The sequence below is a fragment of the Convolutriloba macropyga genome, chromosome 10, assembly GCF_964194025.1.
Source record: "Convolutriloba macropyga chromosome 10, txConMacr16.3, whole genome shotgun sequence".
NCBI classification, from domain to species: Eukaryota; Metazoa; Xenacoelomorpha; order Acoela; family Convolutidae; genus Convolutriloba; species Convolutriloba macropyga.
Genome location: NC_134477.1, coordinates 26,208,209 through 26,235,237, shown reverse-complemented (window position 1 = coordinate 26,235,237; position 27,029 = coordinate 26,208,209). Strand labels below are relative to the sequence as shown.

At 36.6% G+C, this 27,029-nt stretch overlaps 2 protein-coding genes across 2 annotated transcripts in view; both read left to right on the top strand.

The window, feature by feature from the left end:
• LOC142348845 (snRNA-activating protein complex subunit 3-like) overlaps nucleotides 1-27,029 on the top strand; it is a 169,596-nt gene that overhangs the window by 8,996 nt on the left and 133,571 nt on the right. The gene's annotated exons all lie outside the window — the stretch shown is intronic.
• Nucleotides 1-27,029, top strand: part of LOC142348844 (uncharacterized) — an 83,194-nt gene that overhangs the window by 8,978 nt on the left and 47,187 nt on the right. Inside the window, exons 2-7 of the mRNA XM_075400386.1 lie at nucleotides 3,278-3,390; nucleotides 3,499-3,605; nucleotides 3,730-3,937; nucleotides 7,019-7,178; nucleotides 9,502-9,704; nucleotides 12,919-13,145. Of these exons, the coding sequence (XP_075256501.1) occupies nucleotides 3,284-3,390; nucleotides 3,499-3,605; nucleotides 3,730-3,937; nucleotides 7,019-7,178; nucleotides 9,502-9,704; nucleotides 12,919-13,145 (1,012 nt within the window). The 5' untranslated portion in view covers nucleotides 3,278-3,283. The remainder of the gene's footprint in view (nucleotides 1-3,277; nucleotides 3,391-3,498; nucleotides 3,606-3,729; nucleotides 3,938-7,018; nucleotides 7,179-9,501; nucleotides 9,705-12,918; nucleotides 13,146-27,029) is intronic.

The following is a 27,029-nucleotide window of genomic DNA, read 5'->3' as shown; positions in this document are numbered from 1 at the left end:
AGCCGGCACTAAACTCACGCAATGAATATGGAAGGGCAGGAGTTATTAGCTCAATTCATAATTTTGACTAGATAAGGATACATAGGTTAAAAAACATTTTATGCATGACAAAACGAAATTTGCAAAACCTCCACAAAAAGGATACTAAGCAGCAGCAGCAGCAGCAGCAGCAGCTGTAGTAGTAGTAGTAAAAATAGTAGTAGTAGTAGTAGTAGTAGTAGTAGTAGTAGTATTAGTAGTAGTAGTAGTAGTAGTAGTAGTAGTAGTAGTAGTAGTAGTAGTAGTAGTAGTGGTAGTAGTAGTAATAGTAGTAGTAGTAGTGAAAGACTTAATCCTTTTTAAGATATGGTTTAAGAAAAACACAGATGTATGACTTATGCACGACAAAATGTACAATAACACTTGACAAAACGTGAACACCAACAGTTCATTTTGTAGTAAATTGATGTTCCGGATTTCAGGTCATCGATGAGGGAGGGAATTTTTCAGAGCTTTTAATGGCATTTCGAATGAAATGATTTTCAACCGGATGAGCTCGTTTGCAGCTCGAGTTGCTCGGATGAAAAAGTTGTGTTCTGAAGAGACCTTGCGCGCTGTAGGGACGTGAAACAGTCCATTCGAGGAAGATTGTGTTGGCAAAGATGCAAAATGAAAGTCACACTGTACGTCAAAGGCCCCGTTGTTAAGCTTCCAAAGGAAAACAATGTCATCTCTGATTAAGCTGTAACACACAGGAAGCAATTGAAGGGATTCTCAGCCTAAAACATATGATGAGCAGCGTATTATCCAACGAAGGACTTTCTTCTTGAAACTTTAAAGTTGGTGTGGCATAGTTAAGGACGGAGACCAAACAGCAGCACCGTATTTTAAAATAGGCAGGACAGGGGATCTAAAAAGGAAAAGATTCCTGTGACTCGACACTAAAAATGTGATATTATGCTTCAGGAAGTCAAAAATTCTGTTGCATTTTAGAAGCTTTGAATCTAGGTGAGCTTTCCAGGATAGCGTACTAGACACAATAAAATCCAAATCTTCAATTTGTTTATTGAAAGGTAAGTAGTCCGACACTAGAAAAAATTTAGCAGAATCATGCCCACTAAAATTATCAGCTTTACATTTTGTTGCGTTGAAACAGAAACCATTTAAACTATACCAATTGAATAAGGAATTAATGTCCTCTTGCACAAGGGAGAACGATGAGGTGCTGAATATTTTTAGGTCATCAGCAAAAAGATAAAAACAACTGTTTGCCACATCATCAGCTGTGTCATTAACGAAAATAATGAATAACCAAGGACCAATCACGCTTCCCTGAGGAACTCTCGAAGTAACTGGTAAACGAGAAGAAATATATTGGTTAATTTTTACACACTGAGAACGGTTTGTTAGATAAGCGTTGAAAAGGTTGAGTCGAAACCAAAATTCAGTAACTTAGAGAAAAGTTTTTGATGGGACACAGAGTCAAAAGTTTTTCTTACTTCGAAGTAGAAAGAAATGGCATGACAATTGGTATCACGAGCTGAATAAACAGAATCAAGATACATTATCATCTGACTTATTGTACTGCGTGACTTCATAAATCCATGTTGTTTACGTTTGATTTGATGCCTTATCTTCGTGTAAATAAAATTGAACAAAAATCTTTCAAGTAACAAGAAAAGTTTAGGGAGGATACTAATGGGACGGTAGTTAGAAATATCATTATGAGGGCCAAATTTTTTTAAGGGATTGACGTGTGCAATTTTAAAAAGATCAGGCCAATATTGGGTTTTGACAATCCAGAAGAAAAGCTCAAAAACTGGCGCACACAGAATTTTTGCACAGTGGTGAAGGAGGAATGAGGGTATATTATCGGCACCAGCGGCACTAGAATCATCACACAACTCCAAGAGAAGGAGAACATCAGATGAAGGAAAATCAAGATTCATCAATTTGATGGAAGGTTCTTTCAATTGATCAGGAACAGTAAAGGAACTCTTGTCTTGAAAGACCGAAGCAAAGAAATTGTTGAATCCCAAGGCTTTCTCTGATTCGGTCAAAAATCGGTTTAGTTGCTTTAATGAAAGCGTCAGCAGTTAGGCGGTACCAAGCATCAGGAAAAAAAGAATTAGTAGAATTATCAAGCGACATGACCGTAAAAAGAGGTTTTAGATTAGAATTGAAAAAAATCATCGAAGGAAGACTTTGAATCAACGTTCCGAAAGGATAATGGCGCTTCCGGTTAGTTAAGGTAGAAATAAATGGGAAAATGGTCTGAGAAAATATGCTTAGCTACCGTAACTGATAGATTAGCAACGTTAGATAAAACAAGATCAAGGATGCTGTTTCTTTTATGTGAACGTCCAGCTTAGGTGTAGGGCAAACTGGGAATACCTCTAAAAATACAAAAACGTGACCAAAATCGAAAAATCCAGAATAGGAATGTTTTTAATGAAATTGATAACAGATGTAAATTTGAGTTGTAAATAGGCTAAATATTGTATATAGGAAAAAAATTTTTATTGAATTTTTTAGAATAGTTCCTAGAATTTTTTAATTGCGTTCACAGACAAATGTAAACGCAAATTCATTTCATCCGTTAACAATTTGTGAAACAGTTTTAGCCTGACAATGATCTTAAAGTTCGAAAACGTTTGTTTTATATATGGGAAGTAATTTAAATATGACAAATTGGTTTCCTTTCCAATAATAGCAAAAATGTCGCGTACAAGAAGGGAATGAGTTACCACAGTGGCTCCGGTTGGCAGAAAATCAAAACGTTTTTGAGAAAACGTTGAATGATTTCTTGCTCTAACAACATACAAATTTCCTTTGAATACTAACGTAGGAGCTTTTAAGAGTTATTTTTATTTTTGGGAAGAAAACAACCGAAAGAAAATTTTAATATGTGATTCTGTAAGAAATTTGTTGTTGTTTATTATTTATTTTTTTGAATGATTTGAAATGTTTCTTATTTCAAGTATGTTTAACCGTATGGTTATAATTTTAATTTACTTGTTGCAAAAAAAGAGACTGAGAACTTTAATTTGTCAGTTAAGCCTTAAGATTATAATTAGGCTTGAGACGCCTATAAGATGATCTGGAATATCTTCTCAAAGGTAACACCTAGATCACGTCTTGACTTGCTTTTACGTAGATGCTGAGCAACATGTTCTAATCTTTTTTCTTCACAGATCTGTAAAATATCAAACGATTCATGAGTTGATTTAGGAGGACCCCCGAGCTGCCAATAATCATCAAAGGTTGAAGATTGTTTTAAATTAACGTTACTCTTCAGGTAGCTATGAGCAATTCTTGCCTGTCAACTTTGTCCTATGAATTCAATCAGTCGGGACAGGAAGATCAGTTCAACAGAAGTGCAGAACAATGCGTTGATCTTGTTTCTCCTCTGTAAGATTTTTTTTCAGTTTGGCAAAACATTTTGATAACTTGTATGTAATACACCCTGTTTTGTCTTCGGCTTTGAGTGAAATTGATTGATTTTCATTCTTGTTTTAGAGGCGTCTGCCCGCTGCCTGAGCAGAAGTTATCAAAACCAAGTTCTTTTGCATCCAAAATTGACCTCACACTGTCCAACTTTGACGTCATCACTTCAACCCAAAAAGGTAGAAATTGAAATGGTTGAGTATTGAGTAAAGCTGTCAATTTTGTTCTTAAATTTGCTGTTAAATTTTCTAATGTTAAAAGTTTGACCCCCTTCATTCAACAAGTTATGTTTTTGGTTTTTAGACCAATCATTTGAATCTACAGTTCCAGTCAGCTCTCAGAACAGCAGTTTTCGCAGCCCAATAGATGCTGTTGAAAACAGCAAAACATCAACACGGCTAGCGAAAACTGACAGCAACTGTAGTGCTATCGAACAATTTTCAGCAGAAACTTGGAAAAAATTGCGAGAGATGAAACAGATTGTGGCAAAACTTTTATGTGTCAGCAACAGGGAAGATCTGCTTCTTTTTGGCTTGTCCTATTTAATTAGATAGTACTTGACCATTTACGGACTATGGAAGTCCGTAAATTAGATAACTTTTTTGTGTCTGCAGAAATGGTATCTCAGAATTCAGAGGTATATTTTGAGAGGATTTCAGAAACTAAGAATTGCTGCACAAATAGTTACTAACGAAGACCTGTTTACAGGCTAAAATAAGTTATTTGGTTACTGCAGTTTCGGCTGTTTCTAAATTTGTTGTAAGTAGGTTTTTTTGTATAAATAGGAAGGATGATAATAAAGAAGAGTGAAGTTAACTCAAGATGATGCTGGCTAATGTACATATAGTAATTCACTTTTTGACATTTTAAAATGCACAGATATTACGTCATTCAACAATTTTTGGCTCCAAAATGAGTTTAGTTATATATGAACCGCAGAACATCTAAATGCGCTTTTGCCATCTTTTGTAACGTCAAATAGTTAAAACTACATCGTTTCATGCGTTTTCATCGTTATCGAAATGCCGGTCTGTCGCTTCATGCGTTTACACTATTTTCGTGTTCTTTCTTAATCGCTACAGCCAGCACAGACCATGCAAAATCAGCCCTGTTCAACAAGTAATTCGCATCAGTAGTAACAGACGAAAACTATTGTTTCTTTGAACCACCAGAAAATCAATGCTACGGGAGGTCAGACCTTACGATAAACGAAGATGAAGTTCAGAACGAGCAAAAACTGCTTAACGCGACCAAAAGTCGTGGACTCGATGCAATACCACCAGTTGTATTTAAAAGGCTATGGAAAGAACTCTCGAAATCGATAACGTGCCTTTTTAACAACATAAAAAGACTGAAGAAGTTCCCAAGCAAGTGGAAGCTAGGCATAGTTTCACCTATATTCAAAGACGACGATCGAAGAGAAGGGTTTACTTACCGGCCAGTCACTCTGTTGAATATAATATCAAAGGTTTTGGAGAAACTCTTGTTCAAAGTTTTAATGAATCTGTTCAAACGAAATGTGAACAGCAAACAATTCGGATTCCTTGCCAGAAAATCGCTTGTAACGCAGTTACTATACAGTCTCTCCTTGATCTATGAAAACATAGCAGCAGATAACACCACGAATCTTCTCATGTTATTTGATTTCTCATAAGCATTTGACAAAATAAAGCACAGTGTCCTCCTGTCAAATATTCTCGAACATGATATCTCGGAAAATCTGTTCATGTTAATAAGAGATTACCTAACTGGAAGAACACAACGGGTGAAGATCAACGCCTCCACTATTGGAAACCTCTACTGTTCCTCAAGGTTCAGTCTTGGGACCTCTACTTTTCTTGATCTATATTAATGATCTGCCTGATACTGTTTTCCGCGGCACTCCTTTTTGCAGACGACCTGAAACTGATCCATAGAGCTGATTCCACAACTTTGGCAAGACTGCAGGAAGATCTATCTGCTTTGCATGCATGGAGTATTCAAAACTGCCTGCTTTTTAACCTAAGGAAATGCCCGATTTTAGCTCTCCTGCCTGGAAGATGGAAGAAAAGCAAGAATGAGGTAGCTAGGTTTCACCTCGGCGGCGTTCAGATAGCTGAAAAATCTTATACGAAAGATGTAGGATTGATGATAAATTCAAATATGCAATGGACTGACCACATTGACTTACAAATCGGAAAATCGCTGAAGGCTTTGTTTCTCCTGAGACGAAAAACATCATCAGCTATGTCGATCGAAGGCAAAGTGCATCTGTTTCGAGCAATCATCAGTCCTTCGCTATTCCTTGCTTCGGAGTGCTGGGACCGTGAAAGGACGGGCGGCTATAAACTCGAGAGGTTCAACAAGCGCGTGCTTAAGTGGATTTGTGGTTACGAAAACTACAGAAAATCGATTCTACGGACGAACCTACCCCCACCTCTTTACTTTAAAGTTCTTAAGGATCAAGTTCTCTTCAGCAACATTTTCAATAGTCAATACAACATCGACTTTTCAAAGCACCTGAAGACATCCCGGTCTGACCGACGAAGAATTGTTCTCCCCGACATCAAATATGAATACCAAAGACAAAACTTCTGGTACAGAACAGGTCTCAGATTCAATATTCTGCAACAACAATTTAATTTCTTTGAATGCAAACTAGTAAAACCTCTGCTAATCAAACTCATGTAGAGCTACTTTGAAAGACGTTGGTCCCCAAACAACCCATGTACATGGACTTCTGTGTTATGGATTCCAATCGTAACGTCGATGCTATGTTTTTTTGTCAAATAAATATTGGTTTCGCGTTACCTTATTTCACAGCTTGCTCGACATTTGGCGTGAAATCTTTTCGACATCTCTAGGCTAGTTTTTCTTCTCTCATTCTACTCAAAGTGCTTTTAAGCAGCAGTTGTTGAGCAGAACAATCTAAAATTAACGGAACGGATTCAATACCGGAAAATGAAATAGAAAAATAGTGACGGGATAAACCCATAAAGCTCAATTTTAGATGCCTGCTACGTGAACTTTGAGTTTTTTCAATTTTAATCTCCTTCTCTAATGCTTTTTGGTATTGATACTAGCTTCCTCCTTTGCTAATGATACTAGCTTACTAACTTGTATCCTCCCATTGAGAAAATGGAGTATGTCCCCTACAAAATGTTCTTCGAATTAGTTTGCTTTAAAAATGTTTTTGTACAAAAATCAGTTTTCCATTCTTCTGTACAAAAATCAGTCTTCTGTTCTTTCGAACCCAATCGGGGTTATGGGAATCAATGGCGGATATTTTGTGGCAATCTGCTGGGTATTTTTTATCTATTAGGGATTGAGTCCATAGATTTTTTTGGGAATCGTGAATCATCAATTTTGAGATTAACAGCGGGGTGAAACTTAGTGGTGAAAATTTAATAATGACAACTCAGTTATTTCGACCCGATTTTCAGGGAATTTGATTCAGATGTTGATTTATTTAGGACTGTGTTAAATATACGGGTTAAAAATTTGGTTGTAAATTATAAGGGGTTAAGAGAGTAGGGGTGAAAAACAAGACACTAGTTCTAAGTATGACTATTCACAACAATCCGATCAGTCAAAAGGAAACAGATCTGTAAAGAAAGGAGATGCTGGAGACAATTGGAGATGTCAAACAGATTGTCTCTCTTTTCTCATGGTTTGTGCATTTCATGGACAGCGTCAATAAATTGGAGTCCAGTTGCTCTGCCGTCATTTCCAGTGTTATCGAGTCGTCACAGGAATCTCACCCTAAAAGGAAGGTACAAGGAATGTCTGCTAGTTCTCAAATTAATTTGTTCCTTTTACGCTTTAGTGGGTAAATGACAATCAACCCATTGACAAGGTTCATGCCATAATAACCAATTTATTCCCTTTGATCTTTTCGTTAACATATTAGCAGTTGGTATCACAAGTATGTTATGTATGGTTACATGACAATTTTCCCAATTCCGTTTTACCCAAGGACATTTTACCCAACCTTCCATTTTACACAATGCCATTTTACCCAATGCTAACTTAACCAATCCAAAATAACACATTTTTAGAAACACCCAATATTTTTGATCTGATTATAATTCATGCTCTTTTCAAGTTCAAAGCATAAGTGCTTAAGGCTAATTACACCGCATAAATCAAAACGGCTATGCCATAGTTCACAGCAAATGACGTCAAACATGCATAAGCAAATACAAAACAAAAGATTAAATTCAACAAAACGGTCAATGTCGTAAAAGGCGGCTTTGAGTTCAAAGTATTTTTTTAGGTCAAAGACATTTTTTGTCAAAGCGGCTTTTCGGTTTTTTAAGTTTTAAAATGCGTGCAATACAATATTTGAATCAAAATTAACGCTACTTGTCAAGCCCAGTTGGTTTAGTGGCTTGTTCACTCAGTATGACCAGCTTACGGGGTAGTTTCTTTTGTATCTTGTCCAATTTTTTCACCTTTAATATAAGTCTTCTGGAAATAATAAGTAAGATCGTCAATCATTTGTAAAGATTCTTGTTCTAGTATCGCTTCAATCACCAAGTCGAACGAGGCCGAAACCATATATTTCGGTACAAAGCTCAGCTGGTATCATTCGCAGAGCAAGTGCAAGTTCTGCGTTGTTTTCGTATTTTTTTTTGAGGCTGATTTCAGATATCTTTCTATTGTAACGCGGATAAAGTTGAGAATAAAAACCTTAGGATACATTTCAGCGAACATCGATTGCTGCCTTCTCAAAATCCAGAAGTTTTATGGATCGCAAGGCCTCCCGTGAGCTTGTGCAGGCCGACGAGTAAGGCCGACAGCAATGATCATATTTACTTGATTCTGCTCTGTTCTGGCTGTTTTCTTCATTTTGCCCACAATTTTGTTTCGCCTCAATGTGCCGAGGTATAACTCCATGGCTTTGTCCATTTTTCGTAGACAATAATTGCTCGTTGGCGGTAATGGCAGTCATTTTGCATTTGTGTGAGTTCTATTCGGAACACTTCCAATTCGTGGTCGTTTTTAATTGCTCTCGTAGAGAAGCAATTATTGTGAACGTTTTTTTTTGTGCAAAATTTTTGCTTGACCGTTTTGACTTTTCAAGTGACTTTTTCGTCCTTGACTTTTTGTGTTTCGCGTGATCTAAAATTCTCTCTCAATCACAATTTCAAGCAGCTGAACTCCATTGGCGGCAGTTTATTATTAGAAGTCAACTGAAAAGTGCGCCGAAACTGGTGCCATTTTTCTTTTTAAATCTTATTAGTGGCATATGTACCCTCTAATGTGGTTATTTGAAGCCCAGTATTGAACTTCATAGTTCCATTTAGGCTTCCCCTCCTCCCCACCCCCGACTGAAGCAGGCTGCAACTGATAAGAGCTCCCACATGTTCGAGAGCAATTCTTCCGACGTTTTGTCGGTTGTTTTGTTTCTAATTTCTAGTGGAAATCATTGCCGTGAATGATCAAGGTCGATCTATCTCAATGGGACGTACCACAAGTAATTGAACTCATTCTATGCATATAACTTTAGTCACACTTTGCTCAGAATGATGCCTTAAAAAAGTTTAATACATTTTAGTATATGTGGTTTTTAAGTCCTGTTTAAATTAAGTACAATCGGTTACCTTATTTCTTGTTAATTGTTGACTAGTACCTAAAGGATGCATTATTATGTTTAAGTTGAGTGCAATTGGTTACTTAATACCGCGTTATTTTTTGACGGGTTCTGATTATACTAATTATTGGAAACTTCGGGTAATTTGGCATACGGTAAAATGGCAGGTTGGGTAACACGGCATTGGGTAAAATGGCATTGAGTAAAATGGTATTGAGTAAATTCTACTGACACCGTTATATACTTAAGCTAACGAACTATTTTTATTTAAACCTTGGTGAATATACCTAACACATTACAAATTATGTTACTTCGGCGTTATTGCGGTAAATATTCTGTGTGGTAATTTCAGCAATTTGGTGAAATATGAACATTTTTGTTTTGGCAATGCGTCTTTTGTCCTGACACCGGCTCAAACAAATCAAAATTATTTAACTTTAAAGTACACTGTTTGTTGTTTGATAAACTTGATAACTCGTATAAACTTGATGATGTTCAAGGTACTGAAGAAGATCGCTTCATACACATCTCCCAACTACAAATCACCATTAACAGATGACAGCTGTGCCAGTTTGCCTCCAATAGCAGAGGAGACATTCTACAGATCGGAGACTAGTGGAGGGGAATCTCTAGACAGCGGCAACTTAGTCTACGCTCCATGGGCTGATAGATACTATTATCCGGCAGAGATACACAAAACAGCGTGAGTTGAATATTCCTAGAGCCCATCGTGTTTGTTACCAAAAACCTTGTTTCGAACTTGAGTGAACTCAAACGACCTACCAGTTTAGCTGAAGATTTCAATAATTTTCATAGTTTAGATATCCCTAAGCTTAATCGAGTAACCAGAGTATACAATGCAGAACTTTTCCAAAATGCCGAAATTTTTATGTGGGAACGGTCTTTCGTAATACATATTACCTTTGAAAAAATTTAATCCAGTTGCAACTTCAGATGTGAATGATTCAATAGAGTACTGTACATTTCGAACTCTACTATAGATAGAGGTTCATATTATTTCAAGGTTGAGATAGTCCAATCAGTTTCAGCTGAACGGATTGATTGCTCTTTACTCCTCGAATGCTTCTCGAGTAAATACTTCTTTCAAAAAGCTTTTAAGACCCCATTGCACAACGACTGGAAGCTAGATGAAGAATTGCTGAGTTACGACCAATTGCTAAGCTCAGAGTTTCTACAAAATCATAGAAGTGCAAGTTTTAAGACTACCTTCATTTGATGAATGTTGCCCAATCCAAACAAACCCGCGTTCCGTAAGGTTCACTCCACAGATACGTCACTTTTCTTATAGTCAAATAATGGATTAGCACGGAGTCCTGTGAAAATTTATCATCATTTTCATTCATACGAGGCGTGTTCAACACAAAGCACTGTTGTGTGAATCATTGTTTCTTTCGATTAGACTCCATTATCGGAAATAATCCCAAAACCAGTGTATTATCTGTGTTACTGTATGGTTCTCCCTCCTGCCTGGCATGCCGGTCTAACTCACTTGCGATTACTCGAGAAGTTTAACGAAAAATCTTTGAGTCGGTCTTTTGGTAAAAAGAGCTACCGTGATTTATTATTGGTTACTGATACTATTCCCATCGCATACCAGATTCTAAACATTGATCTAAAACTTTTTGCTGCAATTTCTACAGGAAAGAGTTGTATTACGTTCGAAAAATATTTCATTCTTAAGAGGAACAACAGATCTCTACGCAGTGAGAACAAACAGTAAATGCCCACGCAATCGCTGTGCCGTTTGCAGATGTTGATTGTATCTTAGAATATTTACTTTAAATCATTTTTTACCGCTACCTTCTGTAAAGATCTTTTTTAGTACTGTCAAAAATCCTTCAATGGTAAGTTCAAGTCTTTTACTACTGCTACTGCTACTACTGTTTCAACGTTTTTTGCAAACAATGTAGCCTTACACATACTGCTAACAATACCATTTTTTTAACCTTAATTGAAAAATAAGTCTGCGTTGCAATAAAATCAATTGTAAGCAATTCGAGAATAAGGGCATAATAGACCACCAGCGGCATGTGAGGTCGAGGGATCGAATCTCTCCCTAGTCAGAGTTTTCTGCACCCATAAAGAAAAGCTTTTCTTTGCTAAAGCCTCCTTACGAGGCTGGAGAAATGGAGCGAAGAAGCGAGTGGTTTTGCGGCGTGAATTTTTTTCGCTCTAATTTTAAAGTAGAGTAAGAAAACGATGTTTGAACAAAAATTCGGTTTCTCCGTAGTGGTTTTTTGTTCACATGCGGCAATTTCACTCTGATTTTTACTGTTTTTTAATAGCCGCCCTCATCTTCTCAGCCGGCTATTATAGCGCTCCTATTTTTTTTACTTCGTCGAATAAAAAATGTTTCGCTTTACCTCATTTTGCCGCTTTTTCAACATTTTGCGTGATATCTTTTTGACTTCTCTAGGCTAGTTTTTCTCTTCTCTCATTCTGCTAAATGTGATTTTGAACATCAGTTGCTCAGCAAAGCTATTCAAAATGAACAGAGTCAGTATAAAAAATTGAAGTCACAACTAGAAACGGGATAAACCCATAAAGCCCAATTTTAGATGCCCGCTATTTGAACGTCGTTCCTATAAGTCTTAGTTACCATCTCTTATGCTTATTGGTGCTGATAGTAGCCCCTGTAGCCTCTCTCTAAGAAACAGAAGTATGTTCAACTACGAAATGCCATCAAAACAAATCGGTCTTAAAAAATTTTTTTGTACAAAAATCTTTTTTCAATATCTTCTATTCTTTCAATCCCAATCATGCTTATTGGAATCAACGGCGGCTATTTTCCGGCAATCTGCCGGGTGTGTTTCGATTTTTTGGAGATGTTGATTGTATCTTAGAATATTTACTTTAAATCATTTTTTACCGCTACCTTCTGTAAAGATCTTTTTTAGTACTGTCAAAAATCCTTCAATGGTAAGTTCAAGTCTTTTACTACTGCTACTGCTACGACTACTACTACTACTACTACTACTTCTACTACTACTACTGTTTCAACGTTTTTTGCAAACAATGTAGCCTTACACATACTGCTAACAATACCATTTTTTTAACCTTTATTGAGAAGTAAGTCTGCGTTGCAATAAAATCAATTGTAAGCAATTCGAGAAAAGGGCCTAATAGACCACCAGCGGCATGTGAGGTCGAGGGATCGAATCTCTCCCTAGTCAGAGTTTTCTGCACCCATAAAGAAAAGCCTTTCTTTGCTACAGCCTCCTTACGCGGCTTGTCGTTTGAGAGCAATTTGTCCGACGTTAGTTGGTTTCTGTTTGTTTTTTGAGAAGCACACGTGCTCTGATGTTTTGTCACCTGAGCGAGATCATCAAACTGAAATCCAATTGATTCACCAGATAGGAGGGGAGCTCAATTTGAAGATAAATAAATTCAATTTAACAGAAAAGACCAAAAAATTTGGGAAAGATTGCCAATCTTTGGTTTTTAGATCAAGGCCGAACTGCTAATAGAAAATTGGATTTAATGAATCAAAAACTGATTTATCTTGATTGTATGAGAATAAGTATACCTGTCGTCTATTGGCTCTCGGGTTATATCTAGGATGAAGTCAGTGCATGCATACTGAAGAAAATTAGCACCTAAAATTTTATCAGTAACAGCCGAAAAATGATGATTGCAACGACCACGTGCTTGAAACCAAACTTCATAATTTATAATGTTTCCTTAAACCAATTCACATTGATCGAAAATAACTTGAAGCTGATGAGCGGTTTTGGATCGTTAGGTGGGCCGCTGTCCTTTTGTTTTATGTACGAAGCCCGCTATGCGCTTTATTGCAGCGTTTTGCGAGCATTGATTACTCAGATCGTTTACTCTTAAAAAGAAAATTTGGTTGGTAAGCTGAGCTTCTAATGCTAAAAATAGTTAATTTTCGTCAGATCGCAGCCTGTGTCAAAGAAAAACCAGCTGTGCACTGTGCTGTTCCATGAACCTCCTCAGCCTACTTGTGCGGAGATAGAGGAGAATCCAATTGATGATAGGCAGCAGAAAGGGTTGACCATCAAAGATGTTCACTATCAGAGGATATTCAACCAAGAGAAGCTGCCCGTCAACGCAGTTGTCCACGCCCAGAGGGATCAGAATGACCCCAATTTGTTTGAAAAAGGTATTTGGGTTGTTTTCAATAGTTCAGAGAAGTAATGGTTACAATTAGAGCTGTCCTTATATTGGCATTTTGAGTTTGCGCCGGTTAAATAGGCAATAATGATCGGCACCTATTTCGCCTTTCAAGTTTTAAGGAATTCCGACCTGTCATCGAAAGGAGTGGTATAATGATAATAATAGACGCGATAACGACTGCTGATCGGAGCAATGGACTTCTTTTGGTTATTCTCAATTCAAAGAATGTGAATGGTCTTGGGGTGCCGTCTTTTTTTACGACAAAGAGGAATATGGGTGTAATGTCGTTTTTTATCGATAATTTTATGGGACTGTTTTTGAAACAGGAAATGTTGCACGCTGCCTAACAAAGTTGAAAAGCAAAGAAAGTACTTGTTCATGTCGCTCTTAAACGATAGCAAGAAAAATAGGTTTGAAAAAATTTTACGTAAACACGAGCAAAAACTTGTGTTTACATGCGGGTTTTTACTATGGAGGTTTTGACGAGTTTTAATCAGTTTTAGATGAAAGTTTCAGTTTTGATTGCTTTTGTGCATCTGGCCATGTTTAACAACCAAATTCCAAATAATTTTAACGATTTTGACAGCGTTTACGTAGTTATTGACTCCATTTTATTTTTTTTATCAAGTCTACATATATTCTTGTCGTTTTAAATATATGCGATAGCTAGATATATTCGCCTTCCCTGTGTCTCCGGATTGCGTGCGTGATGTCACTTCCTTTATTTGAAGGAGATAGATAGGGTCAGCTCAATCGTTTCCAGGTATGCGATTCACAGAAACTGTTTTGGAGACTTATATTTATGGTGTCGAGGATACCGCTCCCGCATTTGAGACCAGTTCGCCCGACATTAGTTGGTTATGTTTAGTAGTTTGGTTTGAATTTTGGAGCGCTTCTAAAATTTCTGGATTATAACATTATTTTTAATTTTTTTAGGTGGTTTTTCATGTTTGGTGGTATCAGATTAGGTGAGTAAGTTGCATATGTTATTTTTGGGTTGGGCGCTAAATTGTAGTCGCTCTGCACTCTGAGGTCTGCTGGCATTTATAGGTGGAAGTTTTTTGTCACGGTTCTTTTTTGTCAGAAAAGTTGAAAACAATCGCAGATCCGGACTTAACTTTGGTCAATAGCACAATAGAGAAGAAGTTTTTGTCGTTCTTAACGTTTGTTCTTTGTTGAATTCGACACGATACAAGGTGGTTTACAATGAAGTTCAGATAAATGTTTTAGAAATTATTTTCTTTCTTGAAATTTTTTCAATCTTTGCTGTAAAAATGGCGTTCGAATTCTTTTTAGGGCCGTCATAGAAGTAGTTTTTTATGATTAGCCAATGTCGGCCTCTCAAAGGCCGTCATAGTAGTAGTTTTTTATGATTAGCCAATGTCGGCCTCTCAAAGGCTATGTTTAGTGGCTGTCCTTTTTTTTTATAGGAAAGCCCCTAAACATATCTTGAGAATATAAAGCTCCGTTTAGGGGCTTTCTATTCCACAAGATTTGAATAGCATTGTTGCACTTTCTTTATTGATCATGTGTTCACATATTTTTTTTGTCTGTTTACGATTTGACTTCAATTTTTAATGATTTTTTCTCGTTAGTGCTATTGAAATGGTACTCATGTTTTCGACATGCGACCATTTTCTTTTGTGTGAAACCTGAAAGTTATTCATTTCATGTTTTTTTATCAGATAGTCTTATTAAATGTAGGTTTGATCGGATGCTAATAAAATAAATTAACCCAATTTTAGTTTAAGTTTAGTGGATTTTCGACATTGACACTTTTTTTTCATAAATTGTTTGTCATTTTTTGTGTTTTGCGTGTTTTTTGTTAATTTTTTTCTGTCCTCTTAATTCTGACTTGATAATAAACACCTCTCATCGGATGCTTGTGATGCACAATCAATCCAATTTCTGTCTGGGATGCATAGCAGTGTTTTTGATGACTGAAATTTGTTCTCTAAATGTTTTTAGATTTTTGAGTTCTACCAGTTGTTGCTTTTCTTGTGATGTTGTTGCTGATAGTTAGCATTTGCCTTTTTGTCATGAAAAATTTAAGTCACGTTTTTGGCTTCAGTTTTAAGCTTTGTACAGCAGCAGTTTTTGGGTTTTGATGAATTAGATACGAATTGTTTTCAATAGACGCAAAGAAATGATGTCACGGTCACCCCAAACCTGCTTTTTGTTCATTAATTTATGCAATTTTGACTTGAGTGCGTCTGTGACGTCATTTTTCGGAGCAGGTTTTTCATTCACGTGAAGTTTTTGGTTACACGTGACTTACCTCACTCTCAAAAATGACTTTCATCACATTCAAAATTACTATTAATTTTTTTAAAGAGATATGGTCAACTGAATGTGTGTCACTCTAATTGAAGGGTATTTAAGAGCAGTTAATAGAAGCAGCAGTTAGATACAGAATTTTAATCAATTTATTACATCTCTTTTTTGGTTTTTTATATTTTTTTTTTGAGCTCCAAATCTATTGTGGATATTTTGCGCAATCTGCCAGCTATGTCTATTTTTTTTTCAATTTGGAGTTTGTTTAGTGTTCTTTTTGTCCTTTTGTCGCCTAATCAGTTTACTGAAAGACTAGTGAAATTATAGGAGACTTGAGTTTTTTTTACACGAAAATTGCATATTACTCCGTGGTGAAGGATCTTTGTATATTGTGATGAGTTTTTCTCTTAATTAGAGGCCACTAATTTTTCGTCTCTTTTGTTGATTTCTGCAAGGTTGTTGTATGGTGCACTCATTCTAAAGATCTGTATGGTGAATAGTGAAATTAAGTGTTGTCAAAGTCGTGAACTTTAGTGTCAAAGTTTGTTGCTGGAAAATTTTTGCTGTTCAGGTTATTAGTTAGTTCAAATCATTGGATTGTGATTCAGAACTTGTCCTGCTTTTAATTCGTTTTGTCTTTCGATCACGTTTTTCATTTTACATTCGATTTCACTTTCGGTTTCAGACTTACCTCTCCCGCGGTTTTAATTGAATCGAATTCAGAATTTATTCCGCAAATTTACGAGAGTATGTTTTCGAAAAGAAATCAAAAGAAACGTGATAAACCAATTAAGCCCGGGCACTAAGACTTAATTTTTAAAGATTTAGTGCACTGAGTTAACAGAGTTCATTAGAGTAGACTGCTAACTGGTATTGGTTTTATTATCGAATCTAATGAAACTGCGAGCCAAATTGTCCAACCATTTGACACTTTTCTTTTTTTATTGGTCCGATCCCCAGGTCGGTCACTGGGGTCAACGGCGGCTATTTTCTGACAATTTGCTTGTTCTATTTAGCTAATGATCTTATCCACTGGGGTAAGTTCCCTTCTTAGGGTTTAATGGTGAAAATATTCCGGAAGTTCAAGGACAGTGTTGCAGTTGGTGAGACCACTTAGTATGGTAAACTTTCTGCTTCCGAGTTGTTTCCAGCATTCTTCTGGCGATGGTTTTTAAGATCTGTTGATGACTTTGACATCAAATTGAAGCGTCATTGATTATTTTCACTCTAATTTTATAGTAGTGAGAAAAAAGGTTTTCAGCAGAAATTGGCTTTTTTTCCATTGTGGCCTTTTGTTGGCGTGCGGCAATTCGACTTTGATTTTCACTGGTTTTTTTTATAGTTTATGGACCAGTTTTTTCTGATGTTTTCAAGATTCATTATTAGTCTTTTCACTACTGCTCCTGCTTCGTTTTTATATGTCATTGGCACCTTTTGTGCCACACTTTCCTAAGGTAGGTTTTCATTCATTCATGCAATCTTTCGACTGAGATGCATGTGTGACTAATCTCAAACCTGCCAGTTGACAATTGATTATTGCTTATTTGAATGTCGTGGAGTTAAGTTCAATTGATGTTATCGCCATCTAATGGAAGGATATTTGAGGTCATCTTTTTATTACATAAGTCTGAAGCAATTTTTTTATGAATTTGTTTGTTCTTTTTTTAGATCTCAACCTTTTCATTAATACTACAGATCTAATAAAACCTATCGCAGCTGCTCTCTGACAGTCTTCGTGCTATGTTTAATAGCCGCCGTCAGCCTCTTAGTCTTTATTTAGTCTTTTTTTAAAATCTGTTCACATGTTTTCATGATTTTTGAAGTCCAAATTGGAGTAGTGATTTTGGTGACGCCGAAACACGAATTGGAGCGAATTAGCAAGTGGTTTTGCGGCGTGAAGTTTTTTCACTCTAATTTATTAGAGTGAGAAAACGGTGTTTGAACAAAAATTCGCTTTCTCGATTGGGATTTTTTGTCCACATGCGGCAATTTCACTATGATTTTGAATTTTTTCAATATCTTGGAGCGCATTTTTTTCTAAATAGTTTTTCCAATCCATTCATAGTTCATTACAGACCTAGTATTTTGTTTGAGCCAAGTTTTTCTTTCTCGCTATTGGTTTTTTGTTCACATGTTCGCCATTTTGACACTGATTTTCTTTTTTAATTTTTCTGATTTTTTGGGAAATAGTTTTCCCAATTAACTCATAGTCCGCTCTAGGTCTAATTTCTTTTAAGTCAATGAAAATTTTTTGGATTGCACGTCAGGACTTGTCCTGTTATGTTTTTTCGATTCGCTTTACCTAATCACGTTTTTTGTTTTACAAAAGTCACGATTTTTGCGGTTGACTTCTGACTTACTTCACACACTTTTTCAACTGAATGGTTTTTACATTCTTTCACGTATTCAATTACTCAATAAGGTGAAAAATGTCAATGTCAAAACATCAAAATCGAAAGAGACGGGATAAAGCTCGGTTTATCATTAAGTCATTGAGAAGTAGGTTATCAAAGTTCATTAGAGTGTTTGCTAGCTGACATTGATTTTAAGCTTATTAGCTTCCTGTTTAGAAGGAGAGTTAAGTATAGTCTTAGAATCCAACTGAAACTGCGCGCCAAATTAGAACATTTTTTGACACTGAAAAAAAAAACAGATAGAACTTCGGCCAGTTTATCTTGTTTTTCTGTTTTAATCCCGATGTGCATTAGGCGCGTCAACGGGGGCTTTTTTCCGGCAATCTGATGGCTATGTTTGATTATCGATCTATCTTCCATTCAGCCAAAACAGGGTGTATTCCTGCAAAGCACTGAAAAATTGTCCATTAAAATTTAGTTTGCAATAAATTGGTGCATAAACAAGAACATTTCCTTCAGTTTTGAAAGATGCCGTACACCAGTTTGTAAGAAAGGAGGATTAAAAAAGAAAACCATCGACCCATCTCAAGCACTCCAACTATCCAACTAAGTAAAACCTTGGCATCTTTTCAATGGAGTAAATAACTAAAATTGTAGAAATCATTCGATCTATTAGGAAATCCGTTCGGTCCTCAAGAACACCAGCCGTCTCGATAGCTATTTTGTTAAATAAAAATTTAATCTATTTGGTTGTGAAAATAACGCCTCTCTGAGACTTAGCGAGAGCTTTTAATCCATTATTTCTAAATATTTTCATAAACAAAAAGTATGGCATTGGAGAGAATGAAAAATTTTTAAGCTCTCTATGATAGAAAATGGTCTCAAAAGCCAATTAGAAAATCAGAATGGATTTGGTAAAGCGCGTTGTCGCTCAGAGAATATTTTAAGGGTCTAAAACTTTCATGCTATGTCAATGGCCTCAATTCAACTAGCAAAGTATTGTGATGTTTTGCAGTTTACAAACGATAAATAATATCTCCCAATGAATAGAACAAAGCTGCAGTTATTAGCTTGAGATATATCAAGCAAAATAGATCAATTGATAATCTGACTAAAACCAAGCAAAAACAGTTAATTGTTTTCATTAATGAGAATAATTCTTTTTCTCTAGATTCCATATCAAAAGTCATTGCCTAGAACCAAGAGCATTAGCTGTTTAGGTATTATAATTGATGAGGAATTAACGTACCAAAGACAACTGAGCAAAGGAAACTCTATCATTATCTGCCTCTAAAATATTATTAAGTTTTCAAATCACATGTGTTGTCGCATTTTGATTTTAGTGCTGTTATTTAAAATTCTATCATCCTATACTTTTAATGAAATCATCAGACAGATAAACGAGTATTGTAACGTCCTATAGTACGTTCCTTATAATAACGGATATATTTCCCCCTTTTTGCTATATTTGCTCTAATCTATATTTGCTATAATCTATTGCTATAATCTATTTGCTATAATCTATTTGCTATAATCTATATTTGCTATAATCTATATTTGCTATATTTATAATCTCAAGGTCATATATAGACTTAACTTTTCTGCCTTATTAAGATGAGAAAATGTATATGTACTTTATCAATATCTTGTAAATTTTCTCAAGTATATTTTTTATAAAACCACTGAATTATCTTTTGTTATATGCTTTACCCATTACGCAGGAATTTCTGATAGTGGTAACCGGTATTTATATTTACATTGTGAACTTTTTTATGTTCACCTTATTTGCCCGGCACGTGCCAGCACGCGCCAGAATTTCTATCTATCTGGAGTTAATCTTGATGTATTTGTACAGTGAGTACTCAAATGCGAATCGGCCTCCGGGTCTTAAAAAGTATTAATCAGAAGAACACAACCAAAGTTGTCAGGCTAAAGATCAGCCACCTAAAAATTCAATCTCAGATTGAAATCCTTTTCTTCAAAACAGAAAACTCTTTGAGCCGTCGGTCCTGCTCCAAAGTAAAACCCAAGCCGCTCTGGACCTGTTAATAATAGCGAAAAGAATAATTTATGTGACAAAACCAGGGTACTAAGCATTTAATTAATTCGGCGAGAAACATCACTTCACCAAATTCATTGCAGTAATATAGCTAGCGAAAGTCACATTACATGGTGACAGGAGTTTAGACAGCTTTTTTCAACTAGTTCCCTCTTAAAAATTGTTTATCACCTAGGTTTTGCCCTTATTTTTTGATGCCATTGTTATTTAAAACATTACTTACTAATTTGTTTGATTCAGATGAATTTAGACAATTTCACAAATTCTATTTAACACTCTTTTCTTACGGAAGTCCCAACATCGGAAATACATTCGCAGAAACACTCGATTTACCGACAAAAACCGACTCATTGCAATAGTATCATTCCATAATCAATATTATTTCAAATTAGTAACATTAAATGTGAAATGCATCTCGACGTAAAAAGACTAAAATTTCAATTAATATTCGAATGTCGAGATTTTAACGGAAGTTTTTTTTCCATAATAAACCAAATTTGATGTCTCAACAAACTTTCTTTGAATTTTGCTGCAGCATTTTTTTTTATTTTTCTTTGTCATTGCTTTTTAGTTGATCACAGCATTCCTTATGTTCCTCTTTATGACAGACAGCGCCATTAGTTTTCCCTTCCGATTATCAAAAGTTAATGCATCAGAGATTGGAGCCTGAAAAAAGTGAGCCCCAATGACAAAGTGACAGCACACAGAGAAACATACTCACAGAACGAGAGAAAGTGATACTGCTCAATTGGTAACGAAACTGAGTCAACCATGAAACTGTGAGTTAGAATACACCAAATTTTTGGTACTAAACTGAAGTGCCTTCTCATGGTTTATTGAATACTCAAATACTCCCTGTTATTAAGTACTGCTGCTATTCAGATCATTTTATTGAATATGTAGACTGTAACTACAGGCAATTCGTAAGCCTCCAAACAAGCAACCTTAGTACCTCGACAGTCATAAGTGCTTTTGTTTCTGACAAAACAAAACAAATGCTATTAAATCAATTGGCTATTAACAAACGTGCCTTAGTAATATTTACCCCCAAAAACCTGCGACAAAAAGCCCGTGAATTTTCCAGAATTAAACATCTCATGACCTATAGCTAAGATATTGATTTAGATGACTTCAAAACTCCCCTCATCGTAATTTCAGAATAATTGCTTTCCCAACCCGTTTAGACCCTTGCCTTCAATTTCATTCATTGCAGTTTTGAAATTATAAGAAATTAAGATGGCAGCTAACGCCCAAATATCAGTAGAACCCTATAGTGGAGCCGAAAATCAAATGTTCCGCCAATTCGAGCACCTTTTCCGAGGTTTTCAAATTACGGCTGCACAGATGGAAACCACAACACAAAGATGTAACCTATTCCCCAACCAGTTTAGTAGAAATGAGCAACTACCTGCAACCCCATACGCGTCTAGAAGTAATTACGCTAGTCAAAACTATCGCAATTTCTACAGGGAAACAACTTGAGGCCAAAACCTCTATAACAGAAACCAGAGACCGCGATTCCCGAACACCAACGCTCAAGTGTTTTGCCCTCGAAACTTTACACAGTCACAAGTCCTTATGCCCACCAGCCCAAATTTATGCCTGTGACATGATCTAGCGGTACGTTTTGTTAGACTTGTGGTTACCCAAATTATCGATCACGTCAATGTTTTCATAGAGGTAGAACTAATAATAGAGGAACCTCATTCCCCTTTATCCGCCAATTGAAAAACTAATAAAACCAACCTTAATGCCCAAAAGTCGCAAGCAGTCTCCCAAATTTTTAGAGCAATCTAGTGAACCATTTACTCTTTACAACATAAACCCAAATAGGAGATCATCTTTTCTCCCCTAGGTCAAAATTAAATTTAAAAACGGTATAAGCCGTCGAGCTCTAATTGACACCGGTGCTTTTGCCAACGCTATAAGCAACAGACTACTTCAAGAAATCTCAGAAACCGACAAGAACGCAGTCAAAGTAAAGCAAACAGATTGTTCGTCAGTCAAAATTGCTGGAGGACAGTAAGTCAGAATAGAAACAGGTTGCAATTAAATTTAAACTCGCCCACAGAGTTTGCTGAAGACTTCCTCGTCCTTTCCGGAACGAACTCAGTCATCCTTGGCAACGCCTTCTCCGTCGAGCATGATATTTCGATTAGCCCAAAACAAGGCTTTTTTCAATCCCCCGATGTGACGGTTCAAAATAATGAAATCAAGCCAGTAAACGAAAAACGACGAGCCATAAGACATAAGAAGATTCCCATTTACACAAACAAAAAGCACACAATACAGCCTACCGAGCAAATCCTCTTGGAATGCTATCTACCAGATAAAACTGATCAGTTTGAGAACAAAAGTGGAGTACTCACTCCTAATGAATTATCGAAAAAGAAACAAATTGCATTAACTTCTTCACTGAGTACTGTAGGAAAGAATAATACATTGTACGTTTTTGCCCTAAATATTAGTGAGCATCCTATAACAATCAATAGTCGAACAAAGGAAGGCATATTCTCAATTCTGTCAATCGAGCAAGCCGACCAATTGATAAATCGACCCACAATTGATAACGTTTGCAAAATCAAGAAACAAAAACGATTAATTTGCGGAATTGAACCATCTTATCCAAGACTTTACCCTGCACAAACCAGACCAATCTAGGAGACCTAAACTGGAATGTAGTAAACTATGTTTTCCGACACCAGAAACCTGTGAGGACCCAAGTAATTTGCCGTTGTTACAACAAGAAGTTTATGACCAAATTTTAAATTTCCAAAAGTTTAAGAAGGTTGATCCACGAAGTAATGAAGAAGACCAAAAATTCTTTCTCAGTAAATTCAAATAGCAAAATTCGCCATTGAATCGGAAGTAAATCGAAGAATGCGAGCACTTATTAATTGAATATTGTGACATTTTTGCCAAACACCGATTTGATGTCTGACACAATACAGAACTGAAAATCAAGCTAACTCCAGAGCATGATTTGTCCGTATGTGTACAATGACCACCAACCGCAATTCCTCTATGAGACGAGCTGCATATTGAATTAGCATTGATGTACTTCTATGGACTTATTACAACTTTGTCGCAGTCTAAATACAGTGGTCCTTTATTTGCCCATAGAAAAGAGTCAGGCAAACTGCGAATTTCAATTGATCTGTGAAGAGTCAACCACTTAACTAAAATTGGTTACCACAGCACGAACTTCCCGATTTCAAACACGGCAGATGCAACTGTTCACTTTGCGGAAAAAACATTGTTCACAAAGCTTGGTTGTTCAAGAGCTTACCATCGCGTACAGAGGGCGGACGACACTTCTGTACAACTCTTAGCGTTCAATTTCTTATCAAGAACTTACGCTTATAACTGTTTGCCTCAAGGACAGTGAATCAGTAACTGATTTCAGTTCATTCATCCGCCATTATCTAGACCCCTAGCTAGCAGCTGGAGTATGCACTCAATTCATGGATGATATGGGGAGTGACGTAACCGGATTTAGTCAGCTACTTTCTAGTTTAAGGAAATTTTTCTATTGCGTCCGATGGTCTAGATTTAAGTTGTCTCAAGAAAAAGGCAAAATAGCTTCACAATCAATCCAATGCCTGGGTAATTCAATCATAAATAAAGGAATATCGCCACAAGTTGAAAAATTACAAAAGTTTCTGAAGAAGATTACGATGCCAAAGACGACAAAGCAAGTTAAGACTAATTGGCTTCGCGCAGTTCAGAAATTTTATACCAAATTTAGGCGAGAAGCTTATGCGATTTTACATTTTGTTGCGCAAAGGAGCCGATTCTGAAGCAAATGAAACACATTACAACGCATTAGAAACTGTGAAAAAGGGTTTACTTAGGCAACAGAGGTGACGCTCTCATTGCCGAAGCGTGGCTTACAATAATATGTCTCCTTTGCGACGCAAGCTACTATGGAGCCGGATTCGTGCTTTTGGTTGAGGACTACGTGACAGGAAAACAGTCAAAAGAAAAAGTCAATGCCCCAGTATCTTTTGGATCACAGCTTTTCACGACAGCACAGTTAGAGATTTCCACTGATTACAAAAAATTCTTAGCATTTTTTTGCACTAGACCAGTTTTCTCACTACTTCTGGGCATATAGTCATTCAGTCATTGTACTCACAGATTATCGAAATCTATCGCATTTCTTTCAGTCAAAAACAATCCCTCCATTATGGAACTTTTTGGACAGAGTTCTTCCTTTTAACATAGATATAGCCCATATTCCTGGCAAAGCTAACTCTGTAGAAGACTTCCTCTCACGTGTACAAACGGATAAAAATGCCAGCTTGTTGCTTGAACTAACAGACAATGTGGCAGTTCGAGAAATATATGTTGAATCTTTGCGAAGCATATGTTGAAAAAAAAACGAGGAAATGGAGATGGAATAAATAGCCTCCCTAAGTTGAAACGTGCGGAATTTAATGCGATACAATATGCAAACAAACATTCTGACTGATGCATTTTTTGATGACGGCTTAAGTAGCAACTTGAATTAAGCATCTGGAACATTGAAGAAATACGCGAAACAGTTTGACCGTTTGGAATTTGAAAATAATACATACAGACAGTTCTTTGATGACACAGACAAAATTTTATTCAGAGAGTACTGCCTGCCAAAGCTTCTTCGTAAAGAGGTAATCTATAGACTACACAACTGAACAACAGAAATGCACTTGGGAATACTTTGAACAATTCAAGAATTTCCGAAACGATTTTTAATCCTGGTTTTTATTATTTCATCGATTTGATCAAAAATGCATCAAATGTTTACAGCTCAAGCAAACAACGAACAAACAATTGCAGCAACCATTACAGCCTGTATCGTCACTACAGTCATTCCCCGGAGAAATGATGCAAATTGACTTACTTGAACAAAAAGGCCCACTTTACAAATTTGTTCATAGTGGAATTGGCGTGTTTACAAAGTACTTGTCCGCAGTACCAAAGACAAACGGTAGTACCGACACAGTTGAAGATTTTCTGAAGACTTTCTTCCAGCACAGCTATTCGCCAAGTACTTAATTGAGTGATTTAAGAACAAAGTTCACCTCAAAACTATTGGCTGAATTAACAAATTTAGTCGAAGTTAAACTCAAACATGCCACGCTGAAACACCCACAGACAATTGGAGTAGTGGAACGCTCACACGCAGCGCTCAATTGATTCTGAAATCTCAATTCAAATGAACAGTAGACTGATTGGCACAAGTACCGCTCGCATCTTTTCACGTCTTTTCACTCCTTAATTAATTGTTGCCCGACCACTCTTTCATGGACGTAAAGCTGTTAAACCATTGATCTCCGTTTTTCTACATGAGCAATGCAAGCAGTTAAAATCAATTCAGTATACGTTTCGCACTGCTTCAATAATTTGGAGATAATAAACAAAGATTTTCAGATTCTTACCAGTGATACAGAAGTTACTATGATCAAAATGCTGAAGCACAGCCGCTCAATTTGCATTCATATTGCTTACTACTAAACCCCCGGTTAACAAGGCAAAACGGTTTGACCCAGAAAGCAGTACAATCATGGCTAAAATGTCCTGACAATTTCAAATGATCAGAAAAACAGTAATTAACTTAAAAAATTATATTCAATTTGTTCGTCGGATCAGGCTCAGAGCTATCAAACTTACTGAGCCACAAGATGACATACAGGAAATTGATTTTGCAAATCTTGAAGCGGATCCTTTGAGAAGAACTCGAAATGAGCCAGAGTGATTTGATGAGCATATTCCAAATTTATTAGATCAAGAGCAAAGTACCGCATTTTCAAAGACCCTAACAGTTCAACCGTCACAAATACGCCTCGGTGTTACTGTCCCTCTAACTGGAGCACCTGTAGTGCCATTGGTTGCCCTTGTACCCCAAATAGTGCCGGTAGTACCAATACCTGCAATACCACCGGTAGAAGTCAGAACGCCCTCACCAGTGAATTCGCCGAGAAATTTGAGGTAGCTCCAAGAGTATCGCCCCACCGGAAAAATTCCAGTATCCCGAAAGCTTCTCTGGAGCCGCTGAGAAAGAGAATTAGATGAAATGATGAAGATACAACAACAACCGGGACCAAGTACTCGAAGCAATCAAAGTAGATTTAACTTTGCAAAAATGCGAGGAGTGAGAAAATTTGAATCGTGGCAACCTGTAGCACACGTGGCAACCTGTATGTTCACGTTCACAAACGCCACGACTGCCCGCATCTCCAATACGGCAGTTAATTTTAACAAAAGCATCAAATAATTGAAGTAATCACTACGGTCAAGGAGAGACGAAACTCAATCTAGAGAAACAAAACTAGACCAGGCCCGATCCAGCAGTGAAAGATACCAAAGAGGCTCAATTGACAATAACAGACGAGTAACCCGAAATCAGTCAAAAAGCAAACAAACGACTTCAAACATAAATGTGTTTGAAATCGGAAAAAACAGAGCAAAATTTTTTTGTCATAGAGGTGATATCCTCAACACCAGGAGTTTTTAGCATATTTTAAATCAAGCAACATGAGTATCGGTAAAGGTGTTGCCCAGCATTTTGCCTATAGTTACCCAGAACTGATGCAGAGCCAAAAATTCTTGCAAAAATTACCAATAGGCTGTTTTTTTGTTTTATGACATCACTTGAAATAAATATACCTTTAATTTGGTTTCAAAAGAACAGTGCTACGACAAACCCACGTATTGTTCGGTATCAGTTGCCCTCTACACTCTACGATCTTCAATATTACAATACAAGATACGCTCGATAAGTCGACCAAAATTGGGATGTGGTGTCGATCAACTTTCGGAAAAAAGTGTTTTACAAGTGTTTTTTCAGATGTCCTTGTGCAAATTCACTTGTATAATTACAACGCGGAAATCTACTGACAACCCAGACTAGAAAATTAGCCACTTGACTTGGGAACTAAAGCGCAAAAATGCGAAAAACAACGCTAAAAGTACCAAAACTTCTTGAAAAAGCAAAATGTGCACTTGGGTTATCTGCAATGTTTCCTAGACAAATCAACAAGTCCACAAAGCATAGCCATGGCCCTCTCATAAGTTGCTGTTGACGCTGAGAAACTAAAAATTGTTTTTGTTTGAGAAAAGTGAAAAGAAAACTTTTGCCAGAATTAATCAAAAATCCGAAACACGAAAGCGAACCTCAAAAAAATTGTCAAGTTAGAGC